General features: G+C 42.8%; 1 protein-coding gene across 1 annotated transcript in view; it reads right to left on the bottom strand.

Moving 5' to 3' along the window:
- The window catches only part of LOC124544837 (endocuticle structural glycoprotein ABD-5-like), a 37,191-nt gene extending 19,157 nt beyond the window's left edge, over nucleotides 1-18,034 (bottom strand). Inside the window, exon 1 of the mRNA XM_047123540.1 lies at nucleotides 17,980-18,034. Coding sequence (XP_046979496.1) covers nucleotides 17,980-17,994 — 15 coding nt within the window. The 5' untranslated portion in view covers nucleotides 17,995-18,034. The remainder of the gene's footprint in view (nucleotides 1-17,979) is intronic.
- Nucleotides 18,035-19,649: the final 1,615 nt, after the last annotated feature.

Here is a 19,649-nt window from a genome sequence, read left to right as displayed (position 1 = left end):
TCAAAATTCAAACTTGGCGCCAGTTCCTAGGAGGAGGTGCAGTCGGGTGACTTAGGTTAGTGTAGGTAGTCCATGTGACTTCCCGCCATTTTCTTAGGTTAGTAGAAATAACCGTGGCGTGATGCATTATCCTGTTGGAATTTGAACTTCCTGCCATTTTTCTATGGGAGGGGAGGGGGATTAGGTTAGTGGAGGTAGCCTAACTGATCTATCTTCTCACCAAAATTCAAACTTCCCACTAAAATCCGCCAGCTTGGATGACGCCACAGCCGCCATTTGGGATGACATCATGCGGTGTTGCTACATCTACAAGCCGCCATCTTGTATGACGTCATCGCCGCCATCTTGGATACATCTGGCAACAATACGGAGTGGGGCCGTGCCCCTGTAGCCCTACTGCTGCCTTGCAGTGAGTGTGACCCAGCAAATGCAATGGACTGTGCAATGCCACCTCGCCATCTTTCCTGCATCTTTATTTCTCTGCAGTTCACTATGAAGTACCTGGCTGAGGGTTCATTGACCACATCTAAGCTATTTTACTACCATTCTACTCTCGAACAGCGTGCAGGAGAACAAATTATTAAATGTTTCCTACGAGCTCTGATTTCGCTTATTTCATTAGGATGATCACTTCCCCAGTTCAAGTGGACACCAACAAAATAATTTCGCGTTCGAAGGAGAATCGTGGTGACTGAAACTTTATCCGAAGTTCTCGTCTTAAAGTGAGACGCTTTTGTTTTAATGATTGCCGCCTCAATGCGTGTATCACACCTGTGGCACTCTCTGTCCTTTATCACGATAATACAGAACGAACTGGCCTTTGAAATTTTTCGATATCTTCCGTCAATCCTATCTCAAGGTTAAGGCACACTGGATAGCACAGGAAGGACAAGTTTAGTGTAAGCAGTTTCTGTAATAGATCTGTAGCATTTTTGAAGTGTTCTGCCAATAAAGATAAGTGTTTGGTTTGCATTCAACGCTTCATTATCAAGGTGATTGTTCCAGTTATGTTTGTAATTGTAATTCCTATGTATTTAGTTAAATTGACAGCTTTTAGATATGTATGTGATTTATTGTCTAACAGATATTTTGCAGATCCTTTTTAGTACTCATGTGGATGGCTTCACACGTTTCAATATGTAGAATCAATTACCAGTTTTTGAAATATACAGATATCCTGTCTAAATCATTTTGAAATTCCGTTTTGGACGATGACTTTACAAGAGGGCTGCTCATTTTGTCTCACAAATCGTTTGCACAGATCTGGAGCACAAGAGACAGAAAAGCCAGTAGGGAGAGCGCGTCCCCCTTTTATTCGCCACCAAAACTCAGTTCTCCATTTTTAAAAATTTCTGCATAAAATCGTTCATTTTTTGGAGAGAACAACGGAGATTTCCCGTAAATTCTACACAAAAAAGATTTTGTGCGTATTTTAAGTCAGACGAATAATTTTCGAAATATGAGGGTTGGATTGGATTCTGCCTTTGATATTTGGTCATTTATGCAAATAAAGAGAGTAATTTGGTATGTGGAAATATTTCGCAGATTTTTAACTTGAAAAAATTTCTTGTGCTTTCAGTACTGTTAGAATCAGGATTAGGAGCCCAACAATGAAAACGGGGAGTTCCCATTCCCATCTGTCACCGGTCCCGTGGAGCTGTCGCTGTCGTTTCTAACAAAAAGCATCCAGTTTAGTTGACTTTATGTCGTGCGCTTATTAGAGCCGTGCGAAATAATTGCGCCTGTTGTGTTATGTAATGCTGCTTCTTACGCTTTTGTTCTGTGGACTGAGAGAGAGATCATACTCGACCTTACCATCTGTTTTATTTGAGGTAAATTTATTTCGTAAAGAAAGGAGTCAAAAGTGACGAAGGCGTTAGAAAATTTTGTACGTGTCACCAAGGAACGGAAGCATGAAGCTCGTACTCTTCTACAGAACGTTGACATGAATGAAGTGAATAAGCTATGTCGTCGAGACTATATTAAGAAACGTAAGGTAAAGAAATTAGTTAACCAGACATTGATACAAGCAGATGATAGAAGTTTAAGATCGTCTTCGTCTTACCAAATTGAATTTCAAGATACGTTCTTTGATAAGTAGTGAGAATTGTGACATGGAATTTGAAATAAAAAAGTTTCCAGTCCTGAGGCCACTGCGAAAGCGGGAGAAAAATACATTCTCTCTCTCTCTCTCTCTCTCTCTCTCTCTCTCTCTCTCTCTACCTCTCCCTCCTCTGTCTCTCTCTGTACATAAAACACGAAATAGTCGTAATTGTGCCACCTTAACTCATAAAAATTGTCAATATTTTAATGTGTTCGTGGGTCAAGCAAGCAATGCTTTCATACTCTCTCGTTTGCCACCCACCACTGACGCAAGACGCCTCAACTCCTTCCGAGCGTGTCTACAAGTCCAGCTAGGATTGGGTAACAGCTTGGATCCCAGAAACTATAATTGGAGGGAATAAAACTCATCACGCTCTCCAGTTCAAATGAAATGACTGCCATCTACAGACAAGATAATACTAGTAATTTCATGTTGCTGCACTCAAGGTCGCGGAAGAAAATGCATGTATATGAAGGCTGACTTATTCTGCACAACAGCGTGTAAAATCTGTCGAGCATGGAGATGAACCAGCATGACTCGCACTGCTTTGACAGAAGTTTCAGAGGAGAGCTTTCTGGAAATAATGATGCACAGCGGCTTATTTGTTCAACAGATATTGCAGTATTTTAGCTGTGTAGGTGTTGTGCATACAACGAGACGACAAATGTCGTGGAATAGCGTTATGCACATGTGCAGATGGCAGGTTTAAAAAGACAGTACATTAGCGGAGCTGTCATTTGCCATCGAGTGATTTATGTGTAAAGGTTTCCGACGTGATTAGCGGCACACGATGGGAATTACCAGGCCTTGAACTCGGCATGGTAGCTGGAGCTAGACCCATGGGGCATTCCACTTTGGAAACGTTTAGGGAATGCAATATATTCCGAGATCCACAGTGCCAAAAGTTTGCCGACGATACCAAATTTTAGGAATTACCTCTCACCACGGACAACGCAGAGACTGACGGTCTTCACTTAACGACCGAGAGTAGCGGCATTTGCATTGGGTTGTCAGTGCTAACAGACAAGCAACACTTCGTGAAATAACCACAGAAATCAATGTGGGATGTACAGAATGTAACCGGTAGGGCAGTGCGACGAAGTCATGCGTTAATGCACAGGGTCCCCTGGTCCAACTCAACCGATAGTTGACTGGAAATGTTAGTGTTCGGCTTCTTGGAGACCTTTTGCAGTCATAGACCATTAGAAGTCATTCACGGACTTTACGCTCCCACACGTCGACGGAGTTTTTATGGATGAGAATGCTTCATTTCACGGGGTCACAGCCGTTGGCGATTGGTCTGAAAAACATTTGGACAATACGAGCGAAAAATTTGACCACCAGAACACCCGACATGAATCCAGTCAAACACTCATGTGACATAATCGAGAGATCAGTTCGTGTACAAAATCCCGTACCTAACACTTCCGCAATCACGGACGGCTATGGAGGCAGCATGACTGAATATTTCTTCAGAGTACTTCCAACAATTTCTTGAATCCATGCCGTGTCAAGTTGCTTCACTATGCCGGGCAAAAGGAGGTCCGACTCGGTATTAGGAGGCATAACGTGACTTTCGTCACGGCAGTGGATGATCATTGTAAATATATTATAAAGACAGTAGCTGTTACATAATTCTAGAACTGTTATTAATTTTATTGACAAATAATTTTAGGTCCAATATAAATATTAAGGTGCATAACACTGAATAAAATTCTGTATTACAAAAATGTTCAGAATCAATAAATGTCAGTTTTAAAAACAATTTCTCTCCCCCCCTCTTTTTTCTTTAACCCACTTGCTTTAGTACAAACATTTATGTGATACGTATATGTTTCTAGATGTAGATATATGTTTCTAGTTGCATGTAAAGCAAACAGGTCAGAAGAAATAGAGGAAATATTTAAATGAATTAAAATCGAAGTTGAAAATTATGCCCAACACGTAGGCTAATGTATTTTTACTCTTCCAGCTAGAATGTCTCGGAAATTAGTTATCGTCCCTAATACGAGGATATAACCTTCTTTGAACAGAATATCAATATGAATATTTTTTGTCATGGCAGATATCTGTGAAGAATGAAACGTTTCTCGTAAAAACCGAAAAAAGGTAGAAAGAAATAGTCTTTCACCTCTGGGGAAGGAAGTTATTTGTCTCTTAAGACTACATCTCCTATCAGTGTTTTCCCAAACTTCAAGAACTTTATAAATTACTTCCCTGGGTTTGCGTATTTCGTCTGGGGTAGTGGACGAGGCTCCATATTACAGCCGTGCTCAACAGACGATGCTGTCAACAGCAGCTGCGGCCAGGCTGGACCACGGCTTACGGAAAATGTCTCTCGCCCATTGGAAAATTGAAATCCATGGGATGCTGGCACGCTGACACACCGGCACACGCCATCGAGTACGACTGATCAACTTTTCTCTCGATGTCCAGCACGGTTACAGCCATTTCTGCAGCCAGAGCCTGGTTGGAGTCCAGGTCACGAACAAACATAACAACAACACTCCCAGCACCTGAAGAAGATCACTGGCTCGGTCGTCGAAATATTGTGCAGAAAATGGAAACGGCAAGTCGGCAGAACGCCCCAACGCACATTATGTACATTTTCGTATGCTCTTTATACGAAGACTGGAAAATACGGTCCGATCGGTGACGACATTTGTCGTAGCGTTATACCAACTTTCCAACACTCTCGTCATAGAAGGCAGCCGCCTGTGCTTTCCGAAAATTCTCTATGCTGGTCTGTAGCGAGTTCATATCCAGCGTTTCGTGTGAATAGAGATGATACTCAGGACGAGCCAATTAGGGCTGTGTTGTGGGTGGTCTAACACTTCCCGTCGAAAAGGCTGCATAAGCTTCTTCACTGCCCCCGCAGACTGCATCTGAGAATTGCAATGAAGCAGGGAGTACGTAGCGGTTGTGTTATGTGGGCTACATACCATGAGGTGAAACCTCTCAGCGGGCCCTCATACTTGGTGGGAGACACTGTTGTTTCTAGGAACCTTTACTCGCTCATTGCGTTCAGAACTGAAACGAGCGATTTTATGCGATCGCCGGGCATATTAGAGACACTGCCCAAAGCTTTGTAGGATTTGCACAGTGGCTTCCATTTCGCGCCCAATCAGATCACATTTTCCGAATAGCCCTTGTAAATACTGTGAAAGGGTACTTGTTTTTATTTTGTTTCCATTATCGAGCGCAAGTCGATCTGCAACCCAGATGTCGTTTCTCATAGGCAGCGTGATCGTCATCCAAGAAATGTTAAATTTTATTTTTCATACTTATGTGTGAACGACCTCATCACCAGGATGTGCAAGCCCAATGGGTGTCTACGGGTCGCTTTACATCGTCAGGGCGATGCGGTGGGAGGGGCATTTAGACAGCATACTACTCTTCCTGCTCTTTTGCAGACTTTCCAGACAGTGGAGCCGCTATTCTGCGGACAAATAGGCCCACAACGGAACTTATGAGGCTGAGTGCACTCCGCATGGCATCCATCTACGCTGACCACTCAGTTGTGGAGGCGGACGTTCTTGCGTATGTTCGCTGTCAAACTGATTGTGCTATAGTTTTGGCATTTATCTATCCATGCAATGTTCCGTATTGTGTGCATCATACTCTTCATAAAGTTCGGTGGTTTATCGTTAGTGTCTCAGACCACACACGCTACTGCACACAAGTATCACTGGCAGTAGCAGTTTGGTCCTGGCGGAGGTTCGAGTCTTCCCTCGTGCATGGTTGTGTGTGTTTGTTCTTAGGATAATTTAGGCTAAGTAGCGTGTAAGCTTAGGGACTGGTGACCTTAGCAGTTAAGTCCCATAAGATTTAAAACTCATTTTTCAGTAGCGGTTACGGAAAGATGGTAATGAAAGATGAAAGAAAGCAGAAACTCTCATTTCCCATAAGTGGTCTCTGATAACTTTCACCACGCTGTTGAGCCAAGAGGATTTGCTACTTAAACAGATTAAAAAAAGAAAAAAATCCTGCCAAGTAAACACGTTAAGACAGATCCAAGGCTGTCAACAACTACTAATTATGTGACAGTAGAGTCCAGCTGTAACATAAGCTTTTCTAGATGTTATCTACTTAGGTACCTCTGGCTTGATATTTAAATTGGAAGCCTAGGTCTAGTAGATCTGACATCTTCAGGAGGCAGGTTAGTTGGCAAGCACCTACACGCCACATGGTCCTAGAAGGTGACACGTTAGTCCAGCGTTAAAGTAAGCAAGTAGATTATCAATGCAGACATTTTTCAGAGTTTTTACTATCGACTTGCTGGGTTAGAATTGTTCATGTGCTTTCAGAAATTTGCTGAAGAATATTCATGACCTTGTGTTCTACAGCTTCCGTTGTATAACAGATGGAAACGTAGACGGAAAATAATACTCGTATCTCCCGATTATCTCGAAGGTATATGAGATTCCCTTACTGTTCGTCTCCAAGGAAAACTTGCAGCTAGCGCGCGTTTTTGTAAAGAAGGCCTGCACATTCGTTTGACGTCGAAGAAACAAAATCATCTTGATCCATAACCATTTGATGTGGTACATATTCCGAACATGTTAGCTGTGTGGCACTAGCTGTAAAAATGGAAGGCACAGTACTACAAGTCGATCCATGTATATTAGTATCTGTATTTAAGTTCCATTGTAACTTAACACTTCTGGTGTTACGTGGTAGAAGCAGATTATGAAACTTTTCTTCACTGACGGATAACGCCAATAGCAATATGTTATCTTCTCCCAACCTTTCGGGACACGATATTAGGTCGAATGAAGATACACTACTGGCCATTAAAATTGCTACGCCAAGAAGAAATGCAGATGATAAACGGGTATTCATTGGACAAAGACATTATACTAGAACTGACATATGATTACAATTCCACGCAATTTGGGTGCATAGATCCTGAGAAACCAACTCCCAGAACAACCACCTCTGGCCATAATAGCGGCCTTGATACGCCTGGGCATTGAGTCAAACAGAGCTTGGATGGCGTGTACAGGTACAGCTGCCCATGCAGCTTCAACACGATACCACAGTTCATCAAGAGTAGTGATTGGCATATTGTCACGAGCCAGTTGGTCGGCCACCAATGACCAGACGTTTTCAATTGGTGAGAGATCTGGAGAATGTGCTAGACAGGAAGCATTCGAACATTTTCTGTATCCAGAAAGGCCCGTACAGGACCTGCCACATGCGGTCGTGCATTACCCTGTTGAAATGTAGGGTTTCGCAGGGGTCGAATGAAGGGTAGAGCCACGGGTCGTAACACATCTGAAATGGAACGTCCACTGTTCAAAGTGCTGTTAATGCGAACACGAGGTGACCGAGACGTGTAACCAATGGCACCCCATACCATCACGCCGGGTGATTCGCCAGTATGGCGATGACGAATACACGCTTCCAATGTGCGTTTACCGTGATGTCGCCAAATACGCATGCGACCTTCATTATGCTGTGAACAGAACCTGGATTCGTCCGAAAAAAAAATTACGTTTTGCTATTCGTGCACCCAGGTTCGTCTTTGAGTACACACCATCGCAGGCGCTCCTGTCTGTGATGCAGCGTCAAGGGTAACCACAGCCATGGTCTCCGAGCTGATAGTCCATGCCACTGCAAACGTCGTCGAACTGTTCGTGCAGATGGTTGTTGTCTTGCAAACGTCCCCATCTGTTGACTCAGGGAGCGAGACGTGGCAGCACGATCCGTTACAGCCATGCGGATAAGGTGCCTGTCATCTCGACTGCTAGTAATACGAGGCCGTTGGAATCCAGCACGGCGTTCCGTATTACCCTCCTGAAGCCACCGATTCCATATTCTGCTAACAGTCATTGGATCTCGACCAGCGCGAGCAGCAATGTCGCGATGGGATAAACCGCAATCGCGATAGGCTACAATCTGACCTTTATCAAAGTCGGAAACGTGATGGTACGAATTTCTCCTCCTTACACAAGGCATCACAACATAATTTCACCGGGCAACGCCAGTCAACTGCTGTTTGTGTATGAGAAATCGGTCGGAAAATTTCCTCATGTCAGCACGTTGTAGGTGTCGCCACCGGCGCCAACCTTGTGTGAATGTTCTGATAAGCTAATGATTTGCATATTACAGCATCTTCTTCGTGTCGGTTAAAATTCGCGTCTGTAGCACGTCATCTTCGTGGTGTAGCAATTTTAATGGCTAGTAGTGTAGTTGCTGCCATGTTTTCCTGCAACATGGAGAATAACTATATACCACGAGGGCGTGCTGGAAAGGGGTAGCTCCCAATTTTTTATGTGAAAAAGCTCAAAGTTTTTTAAATAAAACAATATTAACATCCTTTGTCTTCATTCTTTATGTCTAAATAGTTATTTGTCAACATAATCATCCAGGCGATAAACACACGCAACCAGTTACGTTTGTTGATACCGTCACTGTAGGACGTTTGACTTTGTTTACTGGGCCACAATCTCACCTCTCCATACATCCATACAGCACTTCATCACTGTCAAAGGGAAGTCCTCGCAAACTGTTCTTTACGTTTTGGAAACGGAAGAAAATTGGATGGGGCTAAGTTGGGAGTGTACAGAGGATGATCGATGACAGTGAACGCCAGGCGTCGGCGTTTGCGGTCTGTCATTGCTTTGCTGAAGGAGAGGGTGCTCCACGTGTGGACGAACTCTTCGAATTCGAAATTCTATCGCAGCACGCTGTTTCTAAAGTACCAGAGTAGCTACGCTGCTCACCACCATGGTACACGCTACAATTCGAAACAATCTACCTACAGAGGTCTGAAAAGTTGTGAACGTGCAGAATAATGATGTAGAATGTTACGTACGTTTGTTTTATTTAAAGAGCTTGGATAGATTTCACATAAGAAATTATGAGGAATTACCTTTCAACACACATTCGTAGATTAATTTAGTGTCTTGGCTGACTGTTTAAGGATTCACACGAAAATGTAGTGAGTGGGCTCTTCATGTGATCAATTGCCTTAATAGCTCGCCAAAGAAGTACTATTGAGTATAGTTGCACTATCGCTTACGAGCACGATGTCTGGAAATTATTTGACAGTTGCTGTGCTCTTAATATTTTTTGTCAGCTGCCAGTCTTCTGATTTCTCTGCTGTGCCAAACTCCTCATCTCAGAATACTATTTGTAGCCCACGCCCTCAATTATTTGCTGGATATATTCCAATCTCTGTCTGCCTCTACAGTTCTTACCGTCTGCGGCTCCCTCTAGTACCATGGAAGTAATATCCCGATATCCTAACACACACCGTACCAAATTTTTGTCCCATATTCTTGTCAGTGTTCTCCATATATTCCTTTTTTCGTTGACGCTGCGGATTTCCTTACCTTACCATTCCACCTAATATGCAACACCGTTCCGTGGCACCGCGTATGAAACGCCACGAATCTCTTCTTTGTGGTGTTTTCACAGTCCGCGAGTCACTGCTGTACAAAGCTGTGCTCCAAACGTTCATTCGCAGCCTGGTCTACTTCATATTGAGGCCTAAATTTGGTACCAGTAGATTTCTTTTGGCCAGAAATACTGTCTCTGCCTGTGAGAGTGCTTTCTACGCCCCCTTGCTTAATGCTTCATACGTTATTTTACTTTCACGCTAGCTGAATTCCGCAACTCCTTTACTTCGTAGTCACCGATTTGGAAGTTAATCGCAAATTTTATTTCTGGTACTCCTCATTACTTATTTCGTGCAGCCATATATCTCCATAGTTCCCTTGGCATAATGACAGAGTTACCTGCTATAGGCGATGGCCTTCAGTTAATTTTTATGCGTTGTAGGCCTACTGTTTTGCACGCAAAACACCTCGACTTTTTCTCATAATGAAAACGCACGAGGCTGAGGAGCCGGTGACGACACAGCGTGAAATACCACGTTCCAATATACTGCGCAGCTTCAAATGAAGAATCTGGAATGTAAGATTTTTTCCTCGTGGACAGGAACGTGAGTTACGACACCGTTTTTTCACCACAAACAGAACGGAGCAACCATATTGTATTAAGCTGCGTATATAGTGGGTTTTCTGTATTATGCAATAAGTGATATGAAGATAAGGTTCTTCAAACCATTGGCCAGTTGAGGATCTCTCTAAGGTGCGTCATTCTAGCTACCATTTGCTTAGAATGAGTGGAAATTACATATTGGTAGATGAGGGCTTCCTACATTTGATATATTGTTACATCTTGTGTACTCTGAAAGTATACCGTTTCAATGCTACGGCATTTGGCGATCTATCAAAAGTGCATTGTTTTGATACAGTTTGTCACAGTTAAATATCAAATAATGGCGTTTGTAGATAGTGACAGTGTATACCACACACGAAGGCTTGGTTGTCATGTTGAAGTCATAGTTAACTTGAAGGTGTAGTGGGCTGCGAAGATAAAGGCAGCAGATTGGAGATGGCAACCTCTTTACGGTTTTTTCGTCTTTTGTTTTCTAAAAGATTCTGGGTCTTAGTTACTAATTTAAGAGAAGTATTACTCGAGTATTCGATGTAATTTATCAACAATAACCTATTTTTAGCAATTATTATTGCAGAGGCCAATGACTGGAATATCTCTCCACTGGCCAGATATCTTACAGTAATAGACAGTTTATGTCAGAAAGAAACGCAAGTTACACACTGGAAGTTTCTGCTATTATGAATGAAATTGCGAAACGAGTCTAGACCCTGAAATGTGTGTGATGAAGTACTTTACTTCAGAGCAATGGTAGTCAATGGAACATCAAGAACAGACAACACATTCATAATTAAAGGGGCCGACCAATTGATCACTCCAGTGTAGGTGCAATTCTTACGGGAATCGGCGAAATGCCGTGACTAATGAGGACAGTGGTCAGGGGCACGATGTCAGTAGTGTATGGATAAGTTGAGAATTTTGGTCCGTCGGGAGGCGTGGTAGGGTAGTCGGTTCAGTTGCGATGACTTTTGCGCCTGGATGGCGCAGTGGTCTGCGCTTCTGGCTACTAAGCAACAGATGCGGGTTCAATTCTCGATCTGGCATAAATTTCCAAATTTACCCATTGCCTTAAATCAGTACCCACTAACGCCTAATGTTAGTCATTTCTTTCTGTCTCCTAGTAGTATGTATGTCAAATCGTTGTGCAACATTATTCGCTATTGACGAGTCCAGAATTTTCTATGCTTTTCTTCGACATTCGCTATGATAATAGGCAGCTGTCTTACGCGGGCCCATTTTCGTAAAAGAAACTATGTAAATCATGTGCCAGATACCGCAAACTGCCTCTTGAGAATGTTGCGGTCGCAAATCACGATAACGAGCACGTTCCATGAGATGTAGGAAGTCGTTTCATAGCGTGCAGCAACCACGACGGACACCACGTCTGGCGTGTTTCGAGACGAGGGACATGTCCCGTGTGAGGACGGTTAACGTGCAGCGCGCACAGGGAGACGAGCCTGATCCAGATCGAACCTGTTCTTGCGAACGGCCTGGCGCTGGTCAACCAAAAAACCTGTCTGTTGTGTTTGGCGTTTTTTCATGCTTGTTGTGGTAAATTCTGGGTTATTCCTCAATGTCTGTCTGAGAGAATACAATAGGTATATAACATTCAGAATAAAGTTACCACGATTCAGAGACAAATGACTCACATGACTTCCCTCCCTAAGGTTTCGTTAAAGAATGTTGCTCCAGAAAGTACATAAGTCCACAAAGTTAGCCAAAAAATAAAAGTTGACGAATCCTGAAAAAGGGAGCCGCTAATGGTAGGATAAACGCTAGGGAAAAGAAGATTAACAGCAGCTAAGTAATCAGAATGCTTCCACTTGGAATTTTTATAGCTTCGGAATTAGCATCTGAAGATGAAAAAGTCATTCAGACACATAAGAGAAATCCTTAGGTTCAGGTTTAACTGTAATCAGGCCTTAAGTTGATTATATTTGTTCACATGTTACGCTGATCATTTACGTTTTATCTTATAAAAAAACATGTATTACAATTTTTTAATGTCCAAAAGATGACCAGAATAACCATGTATCGTAGCGACACTGCTTAATATGTCAGACCACGTTCATTTCCTACTTTAAATTGCGTGATACATCACCAATCCTGTCTAGTCTTGATATTTGCTCTACATTTTTGTAGCAGGGGAGTCCACATCTAATACAAAGTTTCTCAGGAACAGCTATCTGCTGCACAGAATGTCGTTAGCTGGGATAGAATACCCTTTCGTTCCACTATTGTCATCCCATTATACCGTTTCATGGTATAAACAAAATTCCTCTAACGGGAGAGTAATTTGCTGCACCGTCACTGCAGAATAGTTGAGTATGTTGACGAAGCAACAACTTCACCTCTGTTTGCACCGCTTTGTCAATATCAAAGTGAAGTCTTCGAAGGAACAGTGAACCCGTGGCTTCCGATTGTTGCAGATGTCGTAGCACAGTTTGTGGTGTGACGCTGTCAAGCTGACGGAGTGCGTGGAAGAAAGCTTAGAGTACGTGATTTTAGTTTTCTGAGCTGTTTCTCATGCACCGAGATAATTACGGTACCGCATGTTACACGCTATAGTTCTGAGCCATTCAGCGGAAGAGGGCTGCAAATAAGTAGACGTGAAGGTAAACATGAATGTTAACAACGATTGTCTTAGTTATAAAGCTTTAAGAGGTTCCATATAAAAACTCGGAGGGATTATTTTTCAGTAATCCCTCATATTTAGCTTACAGTCAATACGCTCTAGTCAAACAGTGTTAAAATGTAACGGTTTGGCCAGACTCTAAAATAGAAACTTCACGGCAAGTGTCTGAACTATTAAATGTAACATGAAGAATAAGAAGAATTAAAAGAAAGGAAAGGATGGAGTTGATATTTTATTTGAAAGATCATCGAGACGGGAGACTTGTTATGAGAATGAAGGGGGAAGAAATCTGGCTGCGGTCGTGTTGAAGAAAGTAAAACAATCATAGAGTTGTAGAATGACAGGAAATGTAAATGAAAACTGTCGGTCTGACCTGTCAGTAAGAGAAAAAGAAACGATCACACGTAACAGGAGAAGGTTGAGAAATCATCACTACTGGCCATTAAAATTGCTACACCACGAAGATGACGTGCTACAGACGCAAAATTTAACCGACAGGAGGAAGATGCTGTGACATGCAAATGATAAGCTTTTCAGAGCATTCACGCAAGGTTGGCGCCGGTGGCGACACCTACAACGTGCTGGCATGAGGAAAGTTCCTACCGATTTCTCATACACAAACAGCAGTGGACTGGCGTTGTCTGGTGGAACGTTGTTGTGATGCCTCGTGTAAGAAGGAGAAATGCGTACCATCGCGTTTCCGACTTTGATAAAGGTCGGATTGTAGCCTATCGTGACTGTGATTATCGTATCGCGACACTGCTGCTCGGTCGAGGTCAAATGACTGTTAGCCGAATACGGAATCGGTGGGTTCAGGAGCGTAATACGGAACGCCGTGCTGGATCCCAACGGCCTCGTATCACTAGCAGTCGAGATGACAGGCATCTTATCCGCATGGCTGTAACGGATCGTGCAGCTAAGTCTCGATCCCTGAGTCAACAGATGGGGACGTTTCCATGACAACAACCATCTGCACGAACAGTTCGACGACGTTTGCAGCAGCAGGATCTATCAGCTCAGAGGCCATGGCAGCGCTTACCCTTGACGCTGCATCACAGACAGGAGCGTCTGCGATGGTGTATTCAACGACGTAAATGGGTGCACGAATGGCAAAACGTCATTTTTTCGGATGAATCCATGTTCTGTTTACAGAATCCGTGTGTGGCGACATCGCGGTGAACGCACATTGGAAGCATGTATTCGTCATCGCTATACTGGCATATCACCAGGCGTGATGGTATGGGGTGCCATTGGTTACACGTCTCCGTCACCTCTTGTTCGCATTGACGGTACTTTGAACAGTGGACGTTATATTTCAGATGTGTTACGACCCGTGGCTCTACCCTTCATTCGATTCCTGCGAAACCCTACATTTCAGCAGGACAATGCACGACCGCATGTTGCAGGTCCTGTACGGGCCTTTCTGGATACAGAAAATGTTCGACTGCTGCCCTTGCCAGCACATTCTCCAGATCTCTCACCAACTGTAAACGTCTGGTCAATGGTGGCCGAGCAACTGGCTCGTCACTATACGTCAGTCACTACTCTTGATGAAATGTGGTATCGTGTTGAAGCTGCGTGGCCCGCATCTCGTGGTCGTGCGGTAGCGTTCTCGCTTCCCACGCCCGGGTTCCCGGGTTCGATTCCCGGCGGGGTCAGGGATTTTCTCTGCCTCGTGATGGCTGGGTGTTGTGTGCTGTCCTTAGGTTAGTTAGGTTTAAGTAGTTCTAAGTTCTAGGGGACTGATGACCATAGGTGTTAAGTCCCATAGTGCTCAGAGCCATTTGAACCATTTTTTGAAGCTGCGTGGGCAGCTGTTCCTGTACACGCCATCTAAGTTCTGTTTGACTCAGTGCCCAGGCGTATCAAGACCGTTATTACGGCCAGAGGTGGTTGTTCCGGATACTGATTTCTCAGGATCTATGCGCCCAAATTGCATGAAAATGTAATCACATGTCAGTTCTACTATAATGTCTTTGTCCAATGAATACCCGTTCATCATCTGCATTTCTTCTTGGTGTAGCAATTTTAATGACCAGTAGTGTAAATACTGAGAAATGCACTTCATTAATCTGTAAATGTTCTTCTTTCAATTCATATAGGAAAAGAACACATTGTACTGCTTTAACCCTTTTCTGCCCAGCGTGACATGTATGTCACGTAAAATTCTACCATTGTTTTCTCTTGTTAGCAACAACGCTTGTATTTGATATGCCTATTGTTGGATGTCTCTCAGTTAACGAAGCTCTACTATTGATATTTAAGCGAGTTTCTACCAGTTGAAAGCAGGAAGGGGATAGTGTCAGTCTGATAGTTCATTTACTGAAAACATTTTCTCAATAGGATTATGTCCAGAAATTGGAAGTAAGTACTATTTCCTGAAGCAATATAACATACAATTTTTAAAACAATGTTAAATGTGTTGAAATTTATATTAAAGGTTAGCTACAAAACGCATTTCAGTATTATGGTTCCAAATACAGTTTTTAATTGAGTGTTGCACGTATCTTCCGCTAAGCAGAACGTTTAATATAAATGTTCCTTCTTTCTTAGAGGCTTGTCTTTGCATGAAATCCTGGTTGTTGTTGAGAAGGAGGAAGGAGATGTAACGAATATATTTACTGGGCCTTCTGAAGGTAATGTAGAGGCGGATTAGGATTCTGATGGAAAATAGACAACCTTGGACCAAGGCAAATTCGTGCTGTTGCAGAAGCGGTATTAACAAATAAAAACAGGTTAGGTGGTGAACCTGAGACCGAGTGATCTCTTGATCATAAATGAGGAAATGCCAATTCAAATGAGGTCGGAAAGATACAGATCTCAAAAACTGTAATTAGAGCCGGCCGGGGTGGCCTAGCGGTTCTAGGCGCTACAGTCTGGAACCGCGCACCGCTACGGTCGCAGGTTCGAGTCCTGCCTCGGGCATGAATGTGTGTGATGTCCTTAGGTTAGTTAGGTTTAACTAGTTCTAAGTTCTAGGGTACTGATGACCTCAGAAGTTAAGTCCCATAGTGCTCAGAGCCATTTGAACCATTTGTAATAAGAAATTGCAAGAGTGATCACAGTAAAGGCAGAATTTTGTCTCCAGTTCAGTGCTTTGTACTGTTTTGGAGTGACGAAATAATTGATTTTCTCAGTATTGAATGCACAAAATACGCTTTGTTCAAAGACTGCCCAGATCCAAAAATAACACTTGAAGAGATAAAAGATTTTCTATGAATTCTAATTCTCTCGGGCTATAAATTTCTACTTAGCAGAAGATGTTACTGTGCTTCAAGATCAGATGTGAGAAATGAAATGATGCAGAACTTGATGAGAAGAGACAGATTTGAAACAATTATGAGATTCAATCATTCATGTGGTACTACACAAATCAATGTAAAGGATAAAATGTGGAAACTTAGTCCATTAACAGAGATATTAAAAAAATATTTTCTCTCCGCTTTGCGCCTGAGCAAGATTTAGATTACAATGAAAGCACGGTAAAGCATTTTGCCATTTGATCAATCCAGTGAGCTCTGTGAGCCGATGTTCAAGACAAGAGAAGAAAAGAATACTTGTACCGCGACCATATGAATACAACAAAAATATGCGGGCAACGGAGTGAGCATCAGAGGAAATAAATGGTGGTGGCCAATTATTCCGTGGTTACTGAATGTCTCTCTACATAATGCGTGGCTTCGCTACAGAAAGACACGTATGAATATGCCACAAGTGCAGTTTTGGCGTTACATTGTGAAATGTTACCTGACATCCAATGCAACAAACACTAGAGGTCCTGGTCGCCCTGTAGTCTAGTGCTGTATGATCAAATACGACGAAAGAATCGTCTGGTAGTTATGGTGCCACAAAAAAAAAAAAAAAAAAAAAAAAAAAAAAAAAAAAAAAAAAAAAAACAAGATGCTGCGCAGCAGAAAACTGCAAAGGAATTTCAGAATAACGTACTGTAAATGTGTTGGTTAGTGCACACAGCGTTTTAGACAATACCACACAAAATGAATGCTGTTGCCAAAACCTAATGTAAATGACATACACTGCTTTATTTTATTTACTGCCATGTATTTCACTTAAAATGTACGATCTGATTGGCGTGACATGTATGTTACACCCCCTTTTGCTAAATTAATAATCACTTTTTTGTTTAGCTTGTTGTAATACGTTTCATTAATGACAATGAACAAATAAATATCTGATTTGTAAAAGAAGAGACAATTAATTCAGGCAGAAATGGACTAAAATGTGCAAAATTAATTCGGGTTACAAACAATATGCATGCGAATCATAAGACAGCTACATGCTCTGAATCCGATTACAGTTTATTTATATTGACAGATGTTAAACATTGGTTCTGACGCGAGGGCAGGGGGGGGGGGGGCGGATGCGAAAGGGGAAGAGAGACATTTATGTTGGATCTTTCCTGTGCTGTGTGAAACTGGACTCTGCAGCATTACTGACGGAATGTTTTCCTTCATTCTTAGATAGTAGAGTAACAATCTTGGGCCACGTAACTGTCTGCTACATAGCAAATTCAGGCAGAATAAGTGATCTCACTAACCTTCATATTTGCAGCGCTAAATGCGTTCGCAGGACAACAATCGATCATTTCCATCATCAACGGAGAAAATTGCTCTGGGGCAGGTGCACAAATTGAGATCAAAATTGTTGAGGTGAACGCGCGAGACGGTGATTTCAAGAGTCAACTATCAGTCGACATCAGGATAGTTATCGGTGCAATATAAAGTCCAATGGCTAAGGAAGAAGCGAAATACGCTGATGCTTAGTTGTAAAAGCCACAACAGCGAGCGTCCTCTAGGAAATCACGACGGACTAACAGTAACTTTGAAATCACACCTGGCGAGCATACGTTTATTGTTGAGCTACTACACCGCCTTGTTGGCAAATGTAAAGGTGAAATCGATTAACACCAGCACTGCAGCACAGGCCATCACGCTACCAGAAGTCTCCGGTGGAACGTACTCTCCAGCTACTTTGATCGTAAAGTTTCGCAAGCGGCGGGTAGCGGTAAATCCCAACTTAACTCCAGGTCCCGACGTATTCAAGGACGGCTCGGTCCTAAAGGATACAGCGTGGTGGCAAATGGAGACTGAGTGAAAAGGTCGCAGGAGCAAGAAGATGCGCAAGGTCGAGTTGAAGAGTCCAAAACGAGCGCGTCGTCCCAGCGGCAAATTCTGAAGGTCACGTCAGAGCAGTCTTGTCTGTATGCACACGTATGCATGGGAGGGTGACTAGGCAACCTGGGAGCGTTACCTACCGTACCGGCGGCCATTGCTGTGGCAGATGCTCCTGTCGTGGATGAACGAGGACGACTGAGCTCCCGCGCCTGCCACGCCGCTTTTATACCGTCGTCACGTGTAGGCACCATGTCCCACTTCCACTTGTGCTGCGTCTCCAGGGTTACACAAGTATGGTATCTATGAGTTCCTTTTGCAGTCGACTACCATAAAACTGGAAACCATTGAGGAAAGTAACATAGATTATTTACGAAATTTTATTTCCAATTTTTATTTTATATTAGGAGATTGTAAAACACGGTCCCGAATAAACTGATTTGCAGTCCTTACTTTTCGATCTCTGCAGTGCCACAAAAAGCAATATGTGAGAAAATTTCTCGGCAAGTACTACCTTTAAGTACGTACGAATTCATCTTGTTTATTGTATTAAGACGGTGTTATTGGTGTCTTCTTCTGTTACCTCATTCAGTTTCACTCTTATACATTTTTAGAGTACCTAAAATTTTCTGAATGTAATAAATATAGTAGTGAATACTTCTTGATTGTAACAGTTACTGGAGCTAGTTTTGCAACATACATCTACATCTATATCTACATGGTTACTCTGCAATTCACACTTAAGTGCCTGGCAGTGGGTTCATTGAACCATTTTCATACTCTCTACCATTCCACTCCCGAATGGCGCGTGGGAAAAGGGAGCACCTAAATCTTTCCGTTCGAGCTCCGATTTCTCTTATTTTATTATGATAATCATTTCTCTCTACCTACGTGGGTGTCAACAAAACATTTTCGCATTCGGAAGAGAAAGCTGGCGAATGAAATTTCGTAAATAGATATCGCCGCAAAGAAAACCGCCTTTGTTTCAGTGACTGCCACCCGAACTCGCTCATCATATCATTGACACTCTCAGCTCTATTGCTCGATAATACGAAACGAGCTGCCCTTCTGTGGACTTTTTCGATGTCTCTGTCAATCCTACCTGGTAAGGAGCCCATACCGCGCAGAAATGTTCCAGCAGAGGACGCACAAGTGTAATGTAGACTGTCTCAAAAATGGCTCTGAGCACTATGGGAATTAACATCTGTGATCATCAGTCCCCTAGAACTTAGAATTACTTAAACCTTACTAAACTAAGGAAATCACACACATCCATGCCCGAGGCAGGATTCGAACCTGCGACCGTAGCGGTCACGCAGTTCCAGACTGAAGGGCCTAGAACCGCACGGACACACCGGCCGGCAATGTAGACTGTCTCTTTAGTGCGTTTGTCGCATCTTCTAAGGGTTCTGCCAACAAAGCGCAGTCTTTTCTTCGCGTTCCCCAAAATATTATCTATGTGGTCTCTCCAATTTAAGTTGCTCGTGGTTGCAATTCCTAGGTATTTAGTCGAATTGACAGCCCTTAGATTTGTGCGATTTATCGTATACCCAAAATTTATCGGGTTTCTTTTAGTACTCATGTGGATGACCTCGCACTTTTCCTTGTTTGGTGCTAATTATTACTTTTCGCATCATACAGAAATTCTCTCTAGATCATTTTGTAATGGGAATTGATCATCTGATGATTTTACTAGACGGTAAATTACAGCGTCATCTGCAAACAATCTACGGGAGCTGCTCAGATTATCATCTAGATCATTTATGTAAATCAGGAACAACAGAGGCCCTACGACACTACCTTGCAGATCGCC

Source organism: Schistocerca americana, chromosome 8, assembly GCF_021461395.2.
Source record: "Schistocerca americana isolate TAMUIC-IGC-003095 chromosome 8, iqSchAmer2.1, whole genome shotgun sequence".
In the NCBI taxonomy this organism is placed as follows: Eukaryota; Metazoa; Arthropoda; class Insecta; order Orthoptera; family Acrididae; genus Schistocerca; species Schistocerca americana.
Note: the sequence above shows the minus strand (reverse complement) of the source record. Positions and strands in the feature narration are given on the sequence as shown.